At 36.6% G+C, this 14123-nt stretch overlaps 2 protein-coding genes across 12 annotated transcripts; both read right to left on the bottom strand.

Moving 5' to 3' along the window:
• Positions 1–3219: 3219 nt before the first annotated feature.
• LOC107856833 (protein HIGH ARSENIC CONTENT 1, mitochondrial) lies at positions 3220–6237 on the bottom strand. Of its 2 annotated transcripts, XM_016701808.2 has the most exons (6): positions 6093–6219; positions 4372–4449; positions 4163–4236; positions 4000–4070; positions 3786–3839; positions 3220–3606 (listed from the first exon to the last, which is right to left on the bottom strand). In XM_016701808.2, exons 1-6 carry the CDS (start codon positions 6107–6109, stop codon positions 3490–3492), a joined length of 411 nt encoding a protein of 136 aa, XP_016557294.2. In that variant the 5' UTR covers positions 6110–6219; the 3' UTR covers positions 3220–3489. The 2 variants fall into 2 exon arrangements, with proteins under 2 accessions (XP_016557294.2, XP_016557295.2); XM_016701809.2 differs by lacking the exon at positions 4372–4449 and having other exon boundaries at positions 6093–6237.
• A 1222-nt stretch (positions 6238–7459) lies between these two features.
• On the bottom strand, positions 7460–13529 carry LOC107875724 (F-box/kelch-repeat protein SKIP6-like). 10 transcript variants are annotated; one of them, XR_007056807.1, is made up of 6 exons: positions 13091–13529; positions 12257–12937; positions 11832–11943; positions 11646–11746; positions 8909–9182; positions 7460–8065 (listed from the first exon to the last, which is right to left on the bottom strand). XR_007056807.1 is itself a non-coding variant. In XM_047414010.1 (3 exons), the coding sequence occupies exons 1-2, from the start codon at positions 13315–13317 to the stop codon at positions 12274–12276; spliced, it is 891 nt and encodes a 296-aa protein (XP_047269966.1). In that variant the 5' UTR covers positions 13318–13529; the 3' UTR covers positions 7460–8065; positions 12257–12273. The 10 variants fall into 10 exon arrangements, 3 of the variants coding, with proteins under 3 accessions (XP_047269966.1, XP_016578026.2, XP_047269965.1); XR_007056806.1 differs by lacking the exon at positions 8909–9182; XR_007056802.1 differs by having other exon boundaries at positions 12257–13528.
• Positions 13530–14123: the final 594 nt, after the last annotated feature.

Raw genomic sequence — 14123 nt, 5'->3', positions numbered from 1 at the left:
TGTTTTGATAAATCCTAAACTTGTCCGGGAACACCTATTGACCTTCCTGATCATGAACAAATAAAAATATGGACCATTAAAGGACGTTAAGGTGGTGAAATGAGATTTCCAACTTTTGAAGGTCAATAATAGGCTAAGTCTGGGAACCTAGCTAGAATTTACTAAGTCTAGGATCCCTCGACAAGCTTAAAGGACTGAATTAAGCTTTAGAATTTTACGGGGTCTTACACATACACTTCTCCTTTACTAAGTACAATTTTTCCAAAAATAAATACACATTTGAATCCATTCTTGTCTAGAAGTGAAACTGAAATCAAGTTCTTCCGTAACTCTGGAACATACAAGACATTGTTAAGTGTCAACACTTTGCCGGAAGTCATCTTCAAGCACACTTTTCCTATTCCTTCTACTTTTGTAGTAGTAGAGTTTTTCATGTAGATCTTTTCTTCTACTTGAGCCGGAGCGAACGTCAAAAACAACTCCTTATTAGCACAAACATGGAGGGTGGCACCAGAATCTATCTACCATTCACGGGGATTTCCTACCAAGTTGCATTCGAAAAGCATTGCACACAAATCATCCATTTTTTTCTGAGACTCATCCAAATTTACTTGGTCCTTCTTCTTCACTTTTTTTGGGGCACGGCAATCTGTAGACTTGTGGCTAATCTTGCCACAGTTAAAGCACTTTTCCTTGAATTTCTTCTTGGGTTGATTGCTTTCATTTTCAGCTTTCTTTCGCTTTTTGGATTTATTTTGGTCATTTTCTACAATGTTTTCTCCATTCATTGCAAAATTACCTCTTGACCTTCTTTCTGCAGCCTTATTATCTTCTTCAATGCATAGTCGTACAATCAGATCTTCAACTAACATCTCCTTGCGTTTGTGTTTCAAATAGTTCTTGAAGATTTCCACATTGGTGGTAGCTTCTTTATTATTGCTGCTACTTGAAAAGTTTCATTCACAATCAAACCTACAATAAAGTTCATGTGAATACTAAGAACATGTTTAAATTGTTCAACACAAGTATTTGTCAAAATCATACCTTTCGCTAGGAGATCATGGATGATCACTTGCAGTTCCTGCACTTGTGAAACAACAGACTTGTTGTCTATCATTTTGTACTCCAGGAATCTTGCAACAAAGAACTTTTTAGTTCCGGCATCCTCCGTCTTGTACTTTTGTTCTAGCTCCCCCATAACTTTTTCGATGTCTTTGCTCCACTGTACACATTGTAAAGGTCATCTTGGAGACCACTCAAGATGTAATTCCTGCAAAGGAAATCTGAGTGTTTTCAAGACTCCACAATCACGAAGCGTTCTTTTTCAGAGGTTCCCTCGGGCACCTCCGGAGCTTCCTCAATCGTGAACCTTTGAAGACAGAAAGTGGTGGGGTAGAAGAATATTTTTTGCTGCCATCTCTTAAAGTCAATACCCGCGAACTTTCCAGGTTTATCTGCTGGTGCCATCGCCGGCGGAGCATTCATACAACTTGATGTGGCAATACTAGTTGCCTCCATAATCGTTGCAGTGTCATGCATTTGAATATTAGTCGTCATATTCATGTCACCACAAGACAGTACCTTTAGTATATCGAAATATTTATTAAAATTGCAGCAACTTTAAAACACCTCTTGGTATTTTCGGATTAAATTTCTATTACATAAAATTTGTCAAAAAAAATAGGTCTCATTGATTATTTTTCAAATCTGAATCCGAATCCAAGCCAAGCGAGCGACGACGACAGCAGCGCGAGGCACCACCTTGTTCTTGCCTCACCATCCATGTGGAGTAAGTGCTTCTTATTATAAACATTTCAAAGTTCCCTTCTCCCACCAATGTGGGAGAATTAGTGAACTTTCCCTTAAAAGAATACACTTTCCATTTTGGTGTCTCTCTTTCTTTCCATGTTTCCGAATTCGAATTCGAATCTGAGACGAGCGAGCGACGACGACGACGGCGCGAGGCACCACCTTGTTCTTGTCTCACTATCCATGTGGAGTAAGTGCTTCTTATTATAAACACTTCAAAGTTCCTTTCTCCCACCAATGTAGGAGAATTAGTGATCTTTCCCTTAAAAGGGTACACTTTCCATTTTGGTATCTTTCTTTCTCTCCACTATTTTTCCTCCATTTTTCATTCACACTTTTCATACATATTGAACCCAACAGTAAGTACTTAGTTTTTTCCAGTTGAAAGCTCTCTATACGAAATCTTGTTTCACGTACTATACGCAAATAATTAATTGAACGACTCGTAAGTAGTTTATAATTAATTATTGAACAAGTTTATAATTAATTATTGAACAAGTATAAGTAGTTCTGTTTTTTCACATCAAAATTCAAGCAAAGTATATAATTAAAGTTTGTGAGCCACTACTCATAAACAATCCCCATGTAAACGTCAAACAAACATATGATAATGCTCGAAGTCAACCAACTTACAAAATAATTGAATAGGAAGGAGAAGTTCACCTACGAATTTGACAAAACCCAATAATTTTAGTCTAAATCCTAAATTTATGTTAAACCTTTTTATCAACAAAATATTATCTGCTCATTGTCTTAAACCTTGGACTTTGATAGTAGAAGATAGAAGAAAGCGTGGCTTCTATAAGCCGGTTGGTGTCTAATACTTCCTCCGTTCCATTTTACCCGTCCCAAATTGGGATGACATAGCTATTAAGAAAACAATGATTGGTAATGTAACTTTACCATTTTGTCACTCTTAATTGTGTCTTGTTATTAGTTCCAATATTGATGGATGACTAATAACAAGGAGTAATCAATTACACTAAGGATATAATAAAAAAAAATTGTTTTGTCTTAATAAGTAAAAAAGGCCAAGTAAAATGGGACATCAAATTAGAAAATTTGAGACAAGTAAAATGGGACGAAGAGTATGAATTTTGTCCAATGATTTAGATTTTAGACCATCGTTTCTTAAATAGAAAGAGTGTTTTATGGTCACTTTTTTCGATCATATTTCTAAAAAATATTCATTGATATAGATTTCCAAATTTCAAATATAGTTAGTTTTCAATTATAGGAGCTGAAAAATGGCTATTAGTGTGTATTTTACTCCATTTCTAAGCATCCAAAGATGTGACATAGTGATCAATCAGGTTGATTGAGAACGATAAAGTCTCATGTTCAAATAACTGTAAAATTAGTCTAAATGCATGCAAGCTGATCCAAACACTATAGTTATGGAATATAATATACGGATAGAGGAGCTCGAACAATTATTACTTATTCCATTTCCAAGATTACACATAATTTATACTTCAAATAAACAACATTAACAAGCTCTAACAGCATTAAATAGGTCCAGACAAAAATCATTTGGACAAAACAGCTTAAAATCAAAATGTAATACAAATTCTACATATGCTTATTTGAAATGTTATTTTATTTTCCATTACATCTGAAATGATCACTTGGGCATAGAAAATAAATTCTTGTGAATGTTCAAGCAATCCATCTGTTGACTCATGGACGAAACTTGCAGGCAGTTTTGAACTGTTGAACAGCAGCTTCATCTCCTTTAAACTCATTATCCACCCATGCTGAGTACCCCCCAGCCAAGTTTCTTAGATCCTTGTACCCCTACACTCATAAAAAAAACCATATATAGTACAACACTAATTTAAAAAAAAACAAAAAAAACTTTAATTTATTCATGTATACTAAATTCGGATTCACATATTTTGGGTGTGGTCTTTTTCGGGACCATGCATGATAATGTGGAATGCTTTGTGCATCGGAAATTAAAAACGCTCACTAACCGCATTAAGGAGATCGACACATGCTTTACGTCCCCTCCCTCCGCTGTTGCACCCCTTCAAAACGGAATCAATCACAACGTTTTGTTCAGCTACTACATAATCAGAATTTAAATTTAATAGGTTCAATCATTACGTTTTCACTGTTGAATCCATTTCACTTTTGAAATCATAGATTCAGAATTTCATATTTATATGAATTTATGAGTTTATTTACCACAATTAGATGGTCCTCCTTTTGGCACACTGAGGAGACCTGGTCAAGAAAATCTGGATTTTTTACCCTTCCTGGCATTCACCAAAAAGAAAAAGGAGTAAATATACTTACTCTATTAGGTGAATTAATATTTAAAATATAGGTCAAAACACAAAAAATAAACCTTCATCAGTGAGGAACATGTATGGAATATTAATCGCATTATCAATATGTCCTCTATTATACTCTTCAACAGTCCTGTGAACCCCAAAAGAGAGAAAAATAAATCAAGCCTTTATCAAAATAGTGAAATTAAATTATCAAGATTTCCTAAAACAATGCAAATTAGTTTACTTTTACTAGATTTCTTTATGTAAATTTCAAGATCTTTACCTCACATCTAAGTAAGTGTGACCTGAGGAGATCAGAACCTTTGCACTAATCACATCAACATTTGAAACATCCTCATTACTGCCCAGCAAAAACAAAAACAAAAATCATATTCTATATGATTATTTTAGAAGAATTAACCCCGATAGTTGTGTCACGATCCGATCCGAGGCCCTGGCAGCAACGGGCATCCCGAACCACAAAGGCCCGAGAGGCCACCTGTCTCTGCCCAACCCACTAGTGATATTGTCTGCTCTGATCCCTGGCCCGCACGACTTTAAAACGCGTCACTAGGGAGTAAGACTTTCTTACTTATATACCCAGCATCCCTCCTGTGTTTTGCCGATGTGGGACTCCTTCCTAAGTTGCGGTGTTACATACACCCCCTTTATGGACTCAGCGTCCTCGCTGAGGTTTGCCCCACCGAATGGAATTTTCCTAAGTTGGGGTGTTACATACACCCCCTTGTGGACTCAGCGTTCTCACTGAGGCTTGCCTCACCGAATGAGATTTGCCTACACTCAGGACTGAGGTTTGCCCCGCCTTACCGGGATTCGCCTACACTCAGTTTGAACTCTGGCCCACATCGACAGGGCTTTCGTCTACATTCAGTTTGAACTCTGGCCCACATCGACAGGCTGACACAGGAGCGGGGATTTGCCTACACTTATGACCGAGGTTTGCCCCGCCTTATCAGAATTCGCCTACACTCAGTTTGAACTCTAGCCCACATTGACAAGGCCGACACAGGAGCGGCTCTGATACTATTTTATTCTGTCACGACCCAAGCCGAGGCCCTGGCCGCGACGGGCATCCTGAACCATCAAGGTTTGAGAAACCCCTGTAACGACTCAACCCGCTAGTGATATTGTCCGCTTTGGGCCCAGGCCCTCACGGCTTTAAAACGTGTCCCTTGGGAGTAAGACTTGCTTACTCATATACCCAGCATCCCTCATGTGTTTTGTCGATGTGGGACTCCTTGTCCTAAGTTAGGGTGTTACATACTCCCTTATGGACTCAGCGTGTGTTTTGCCGATGTGGAACTCCTTATCCTAAGTTGGGGTGTTACATACCCCTCTTATGGACTCAACGTCCTCATTGAGGTTTACCCCACCAACTGAGATTTGCCTACAACTAGGACTGAGGTGGGATTTTCCTACACTCAGTTTGAACTCTAGCCCACATCGACAGGGCTGACACAGGAGCGACTCTGATACCATCCTATCACGACCCGAGCCGAGGCCCTGACCGCGACGGGCATCGCGAACCATTAAGGATCGAGAAACCCCTGTAACGGCCCAACCCGCTAGTGATATTGTCCGCTTTGGGCCCAGGCCCTCACGGCTTTAAAACGCATCCCTAGGGAGTAAGACTTGCTTACTCATATACCCAGCACCCCTCCTGTGTTTTACCAATATGAGACTCCTTATCCTAAGTTGGGGGGTTACAAGTTGTCTATCCAATGATTAAAATTAAAAATAGCTGATGGATGTAGTATAATATGCATATGATCGTACATAATAAGTGTATAATCTATGTATACCGACAAAAAAATGTAAATATTAAATCTATTCAGTTGTTCGTGTGAAAATCCCTTTTTTTTTTTATTGATGTAATTAATTAGTAAAGTGACTAATTATACGATTACCTATTGAAATAGCATGGAGATCAAAATATAAATTATCATGAAAAGAATATTAGATTAACGGGGGAAGCATTATTACCTGTTTATTGAATCCATTTTATGCTTATATATATTGAAGTAGAACTTTTCGAACTTAGTTTGGGCAACTAGTTTTCTTGGTTTTTATAGAAGATCACTGTATGTTTGGCCGTTGACCTTCATCTGTAACACTTCCTCCATTTTAATTTGTTTGTTCTACTTTTTTTATTTCGTGATTTTTTTTCATTTTTAGCAATTATTTAGTATCAATTTTTTATATGACATGTTTAAGATCATAAGATTATATTAAAGAACATTTTGATATATTTGACATATCTTTTCTTTATTTTCTTAAATTTCATGTCAAATCAAAACAGATAAATCAAATTGAGAGAGAGGGAGTAATTATAATAATTTTATAATTAATAGCTTTGTTATTTGTGTTGCTTGTGCGTGCTGCTACTTCTTCCTTTAATTGAACATGGCAACAAGTCACGTCGATAACACAAATCCGTTGACTTTGTTTTGTTCACAAAGCATTTTACATTTTCTCTTAGTAACAAAAGTACTCTCTCCGTTTTGTTTTAGTTGACCCTCTTTCTAAAAATATTTGTTTTAATTTAATTGTCTCTTTAATGAAATCAAGAGAGTTTTATTATGTTCTTCCAATACTACCCTTAAACAAAGTATATTTACTCAAATTTATATTTTCAAAGCATAATTAATAAGGCTCATTTGGTAAAATACATCTCTTAATTAATATTTTCTTAATGGATGTGTCAAGTTCATAGGGGCCAACTAATATGAAACAGAGGGAATAGAAACTATATATTTAATTTTAATTTGTATCCAATGAAATATATAATCAATTACGGACGCGAGCAACAGTACTACGATAATTCAATAGTACTACTGTCTTACTTCAAGTTGTGTAAATGATTTGTGAGAAAAATAGAAATCCTTTAAAGCAATGTTGATTACACAAGACTTTATAAAAAGAGTAGGTCCAGATTCAGGAAGGACCGAACCATAAGGGTTTACGCGTTACTTGTATTTCTAAAAGAGATTGTTATTATAGCTAAAACCCGCAATATCCTGATCACATGGAAGCAATTCTACTAATTACTTCAAGAGTCTCCTCCGGCAATCATACAAGACTGTTTCTTAAAAAAAAAAAACATTTTTTATTGACCAATTGGGTTTGTAATATGGTTTTGCTTACTGGACAGTATATGATATTAGGCCATAACATCCATTTATAATTTGGCCCAAATGTTGCTAACGGCCTAGCATCTCCTTTGTCTAAATGACATCTCCAAAGCTTTCCACTTTATGTTGCTTCAAAGTTAAGCAAAATGGGTGATTTGCAAGACTAACCTCGGCGATATGTCTTGAACTTTTGACCCCGCTTGTTTCATGAACAAACTGTAAGATTAAACAGTTTTTTTCTCATATACACTTTTTGGTCTTTGACCTTAAAGATTTGTACATATTGCTATTGTGGTCAGAAGATCAAGGTCACTTTATTCAAGGTCATTGGATAACTTTACGGAGCAAAACATGATAAACGAGAGTCCAGGTAAAGACTGAAACACAAGGGTTTGTCGCATGCAGCCTTACTCCAATCAAAAGCGCATCATTTATTCCTTAGGGATAAATAAACTAAAGCTTATATGGGTTGAGAGCAGCTTCAAATTCAGAGGTGTCAGTGAAGAAAATCTTCAAGTACTCGGTGTAGGAGAATGACTTGTATTTAGGAGGATTGGTTTCACTGATTAGTGCTTTTGCTGGCTCAATGATATTGCATTCCCCAGTACAGGCAGGACTAGTTAAGCATTCTCCAGGACTAGTGGCAAATGCAATGGTTACAGCAGTGTTAAAATGTGCACCAGAGTAAATTAAAACCATGACAACAAGTCCCCAAACAGACGCGATTCCTGGTAGTGTGACAACGTTGTCCTTGTTTATATTCAAAATTATAGCAGCACAACCAGCAAATATCAACATGTAGGTTCCCACAAAATCTCCAATCAACTGCAATAACAGTATATTTTCGGTTTTAGATGATATGATCAGACAATTCAACATGATAGACGATCAGACAAGCTTGAACAATTCCATTTTGATTATTTGAGCAACTTTGGAAGGTTAATTCAAACATGACAATTTATTGATCCAATCTATTAATTACTCTATAACTAACTCGAAGTTGACTCAACCTGCTCAATTTGACTCTCTATGTAACATGAAAATCGAGACACAAATTAGATTCTTGTTCTCAATCAAGATGACAAACATAGACCAATTTTGTCAAGGAATTCGGATATAGAATATGAGAAAGAAAATTGAAGTACCTTTTGCACGAAATGTACGCTTATAAAGAATTTTAAGTATTTCTGAGGAGTAGAAGTAGCGTTAACAGCGGATGGTGATGGAGTTGGATAATCACTGGTCCTAGATGAAGTTGCTTGAATTCCATCAGTGTTTTGGACGGCGAAAGGCGACAAGGCCCCGCCTCGCCTAGCCGCCTTTTGAATGTGCGGCGACACTTAATATAAAAACATTAAACTAATATATAAATGATCAAAATTTCAATTAGTATATTACTATCATACTATGTTAATGTTATATAAGTTATTAAAAAAAAAATTGCATAATAAGGCTACAGCTTACTGGTACAGTAACGGTGTAAGTCTGGAAGACAAGTAACGTTGTAACTTGTAACACTGTTACAGAATACATTGGAAGGAAAATAGAAGAAGAAGAGAAAAAGAGGAAGAAACAAAAAAAAACAGCACCAAAATACAAGTCCAATCGCTGGATTAAGAAGAAGAAGAAAGAAGAAAAAAAAATAGAAATCAGTAGTTCACTGCTTACCGGAGTAGCGGGAGTCGCCGGAGTACATTGCCAGTCGCCGGAATCGAACTTGTGAGATAAATGGTAGCAGCGGCAGTCACCAATTAAAAGGCAACGCCATTGTCGCCATGTCGCCTTTCTCGGAAAGGCGACGCCTTTTGATTGTCGCAGTGTCACGACGTGAAGTGGCGACCAGGCCTCACCTCGCCATTCGCCATTGGTGACGTGGCGAGCGCCTTTTACAACACTGAATTCCTTCCATCAACTGCTAGAATTTCCTCCATAGTACCTCTAACTACATTAAATTGGTTGAGCAAGAACTAATTAAGCATGTTCCAATCCTTTATGAGTCGCTTTGTTGCCTTTTTTCAGGTACTACACAATTTTTATTTATTTTTATTGATTGTCTGGAGGGGGTGATGGACTATATTGATTATAATTTATACAGGCATTAAGTAGTTTCTATATGTTTTGTCAATAAACATATGGTCGACTTATTAGACATGCCTTATGGGAAATGCTAAGCAGCAAGGAATATAATGAGCTTAATTTTTGAAGCTCTTCTGACTTGTTCTCAAATAATTAACTATTTATGTCAACCTCCTAATTAATGGTTATGCTGATAACTAGTGTTATGACCTAAAAACACCTTGGCTTATATATACTGATGACGATATAAAATAAAAGAGTCCCTGTGATACTGTAAAAACTTGGAAGACACGAAATTGGCTCAAAACAGTCCAAACACACTCCAAAAACAGTCCACTAATTCAAAGAACCGAGGACCCTTTTGGAGACCACTCTCGGATTCAAGAATGCAATACAAGAAGGACAATATTCCTAGGTGTTTGACACCTTTGCAGCCAACAACAAACTAAGTTAACAACACAAGATTAAACCACAATGAGAACAACAACAACAACAACAAAAACGGCTTCACAATACAAGATACAAAATGGATACAAGATTACAAAAGGAAAAGGATAAATAGATAGACCACATGAAGGTATAATGTTAAGAACCCAAGAATGGTAACTCTTGGACCCTTACCACTACATACAACAATAAACCTATCTCTTACAAAGACACAAGATCGGAATCCACCTCTCTAGCATCAATGTTTCCAAGCAATCAACAACAAAGAGAATCCACCCTATTGTTGTGTCCAAGTTTCAGTTTTGCCTCATCAAGAGAAGAGAGGACTTTGTGTTTTTCAAGTGTTTCTCACTTCAACATCCATAATAATCTAAGTAAATAAAACCCTACATTGTTCTTTATATAACTATTACAAGATATAAGTTAAAATGACCAAAAGGGCCTTCAAAGAGTGGGCTTCCCATCAAGTGTAAGTTATGGGTTGATTTTGGTGTGTTTTAGGCCTCTTCTACACTTAAATTACACACACCAAGTCTTGAGACCAACGCGCACCCTTATAAGTCCATATTCGTGATTATTCTTGTATCACCCTGACTCACCCAAATCTAAACGGGTTGAGTCGGTCATGATTTTATGGACTGATTTTGCCACCCCTGAGTCTAATAGAGTCACATTCATTCTTTTTTTACTTTTCTTCTTCATCATAAGCCATTATATTGTAGTTCTTTTATTCTTTTGTCATGTCTCAACAACTTCCAAATGTAAAAATATACTCTAGTTCAAGTTGTATATTAAACTAGTTTTTATTATTATTTTTTAAGTTGAAAGCTCTCTATGCGAAATGTTATTGCAGCAATTATATATAATTGAGTTTCTGATCCACTACTCATAAACAGTTCACATGTAAACGTCACACGCACTTATTATGATAAAAGCTCAAAGTCAACCAACATACAAAATAATTGAATAGGGAGAAGAGGCAGAACTAGAAGCTAATTTAGAATTTCTGCGAAATTCAAGAGTTTTAATTTAAATCTCATATTTATGTAAAAAGATTTGCGTATTTGTTTTGGGTATAACGTCTATAGACATCAATCTGCAAAAAGAAGAAGTCATCTATAGTAAGCCTAATTATATTGTTCTATTTGATCAATGATTTAAATAAAAGAAGAGCTGTGGGATGTGTCTTCACTGGTTTTCCGACATCACAAAATCTTTTGGTCCCATTACAAAATTAACGTATGTTTCTATGGATGTTACTTCATTTTCAAATCAATCTGAAATAGCGATAAATAAGAGTCTCTCCAAGTAGGATTTGAACCTACAACCAATTTATTAATAGCCAACCACTCTACCACTGAGCTACAAGGAACAACAGACTTAATGTTGGAAGCCAATTCTCGTTCTTTGGAGTTTGGACCAACCTATGACCGCCAGTTACACCTTTTTAGCACCAAAAATTATCTGCCCCTTGTATTGAACCGGTAATACCTCATTTGCTTTGGCTAGCATTCCATTTCTTTACAAAGATTAATGCTCAATTTTAAACAAGGACTTCGATAGTAATAGCGTTTACTAACCACTTTTTAATAATATTTCTGGAAAACAATTTAATTTGATCAAATTTTGTGTCTACCTACAAATTTACTGATCCACATATTGGTGTGTGTGAAATGATGGTCATGATTGAAAGTGTTAAAAGAAGACCAAATGATCACTTAAAATTACATGGAAAGAAGTTATCTCGAAAGACCTACAATTTTCTAGAATCAATACAGATTTGGCTAGAGAGATAGGCGAGACCTATTAATTGAAATACACGGTAACATTTATTACTTACTTACGTACGTTAAATTTAGAATCCAGTAACTCAAATATGTACCTTCAAAACCATGCCATTGATACAACCCAATGCACCAGGAATAGGTTCAACAGCAAACCATTGTCCATCTTTCTGACGCCTCACATGTAATCCTCCCAATTCTTGTAGTAGCATATTGATAATATACATTCAGTATTAACAACAACGACAACAATAATAATAAACGATATAATTTATTTGTGTTACCTGATTCCATGGGAACCTTTTGCCAATCCACTATCCATTCCAGAAATTCCCCCTATTTTTGCTACCAACACCATAAGCACATCTAACACATTAGGCAGCCACAATCCACATACTACATTTAGTAAATGAATTGTGGACGCCATCTAGTATATATTATTTTCAAACTGAATACACGTATAGAAAATGCCACAGGACAAACAATAAACCCATATTATTCACAACATTGTGAATTAACAATGACAAGTGTCAGAGTCAATTAGCGCTACACGCAACCTGGCCCAAGTCAAATACAAGCAATAACTTTAAAAAGCACCAAATACTGAAAAGGCTAAAGGTAATGAAGCGACAACAACAAACATTCAGATTATCATTGTCCATATGCTTATTCAATAAAATGCTTAATGAAAGCTTGACAATGACCGCACCTTATTATTAGTAATCATCACAAATCAACTGCCAAGCATTGCACAATTGAGGCACCATTAGGAACAACAAGAATCATATCCGACCACAAAATGTTCCCACTCAACCCTCCATCCTCATCCCTCCACACTTGAATCTCCGCACACATAATATCAACTTCCTTGCCACTCCCTTTTCCTTCCCACACAACACACAACCTATCATCAAAATTCACCATCGTAGCACCACACAAAAACTTCGGCAACCCCTTATCCACCCCTCTCAACTCTTTCCATACATCTTCCTTCACATCATACCCTCTAATCTTACCCAAATAATCATAACAATACAACACCCCTCCCACCACCGCAGCCCGTCCTCTCCAACCCAAATCAAGCCTTTTCGACACACTCCTCCATTGACACCCTTCAACATCATACACCACTCCTCCCCTATCCGCCATCGCATAAACCCTGCCCCCCACAACCGCACTAGCATGCATCCACTTATCCCTAACTTCAATCGGACTCGGTAACGCAGTCCATAACCCCGTTACGGGATCAAAAACCTCGGCCCAATTCATCGACCTCGCCCAGTTATCAACCACACACCCACCCATCACATAAATCTTCCCATTCACAACACCAGCCGCAGCAAATTCTCTACCAATCCTCATCCTCGGTCCCATTTCCCAACAATTAAACCTACAATCAAAAACCCACACATTATTCGACGGTATTTCAGCAATAGATCCACCAATCACATATATCTTGGATCCCAATACAGCGAAAGCCGGTCCAATCGGCTTAACGGGCATTGAACAAACTGGAAACAATTTGTGGGAGACGAGAGTGTACCAGTGGAAAGTGGAGTTAATACGGAGTTTTAGGTAGAGGAAATTCTCGGTAGTACGGAGGAGTGATCGGGTGTTGTAGAGTGCAGGGGAAGTTAAGGTGGACCGCCAAGATTTGGAGACGAGATACAGTGTAGGGTGATGGGAACGGGGGATTCTTGCTAGACATTGTAAGGCTATGTCGTCTGGGAGATTAGGGATGAGCTGAGATTGTGGGGCAACATCCGCCATTTGTATCAAAGAAAACGAAATGGTCTAAGTTGTGGATTTAGGGTTCTTGTATGGTGGTAAATCTCAATTTGGAAAGGGTTTTGTTCATGAGGATGGATGGGGAAGGAGGAGGAGAAATGTACAAGCACCCAAATAATTGGACGGAAGAAGGAGAACTTAGAAAATTATTATTGCTTTTCCATGACAAATTGCAGAAAAGAGAAAGAGGGACAATGATTTGAGGGTAATTTTGTAAGGTACTGAAGACTTTGTATTACTAATACATGAAAAATGATGTGTATTGGTAATACACACTTTAATATATAAAAGTGTGTATAACTAATACAAGTATTAGTTATGCATAGTCTAAAAAAGGATACCAAACATGGTACTACTAATACACAAACCATAATGCATGTATTATATTTTTAATACATTCTACCAAACGATCCCTAAAGGAAATAGCAAAATTGTAATATTTTCGCATCACCATATTGGAGGACTGAATTTGAAAGAGAGTTCAAATTTTTTAGGTCTTAGAAAGAGTATTTTTTTTGGCTGGTCTATTTTATTTTTTTTTAATTTTTAATTTTTGAATTTTGTATGAGGAAAGTAACTAAACTAAAAGATTTATCTTTATAAGTTCACATAAATTCTACACTGGATAGGATAAGCTACACGTATGTCATCATAAATCTTACGAATTAAAAAAAACGTTAGAACTTTTCGTAGTAAGTTTTTTTTTAAGAATTTTAGTAGTAGTATATTCTTGAAGTTTACAATAAATGAATTATCATGTTTTATTGATAATAATTGATAATTGAGAA

This window comes from Capsicum annuum, chromosome 6, assembly GCF_002878395.1.
Source record: "Capsicum annuum cultivar UCD-10X-F1 chromosome 6, UCD10Xv1.1, whole genome shotgun sequence".
Taxonomy (NCBI): domain Eukaryota; kingdom Viridiplantae; phylum Streptophyta; class Magnoliopsida; order Solanales; family Solanaceae; genus Capsicum; species Capsicum annuum.
The sequence above is the reverse complement of the archived record's forward strand: the minus strand, read 5'-3'. Positions and strand labels throughout refer to the sequence as shown.

What these genes read in the sequence shown, in the direction of transcription:
- LOC107856833 (XM_016701808.2), bottom strand. An exon ending in CATGTTCCTCACTGATGAAG is followed by an intron (nt 4,071 to 4,162) that starts GTTTATTTTTTG and finishes GGTGAATGCCAG; the next exon opens with GAAGGGTAAAAAATCCAGAT. An exon ending in AGGAGGACCATCTAATTGTG is followed by an intron (nt 3,840 to 3,999) that starts GTAAATAAACTC and finishes TCCGTTTTGAAG; the next exon opens with GGGTGCAACAGCGGAGGGAG.
- LOC107875724 (XM_016722540.2), bottom strand. Translation starts at nt 13,317, where the DNA reads ATGGCGGATGTTGCCCCACAATCTCAGCTCATCCCTAATCTCCCAGAC.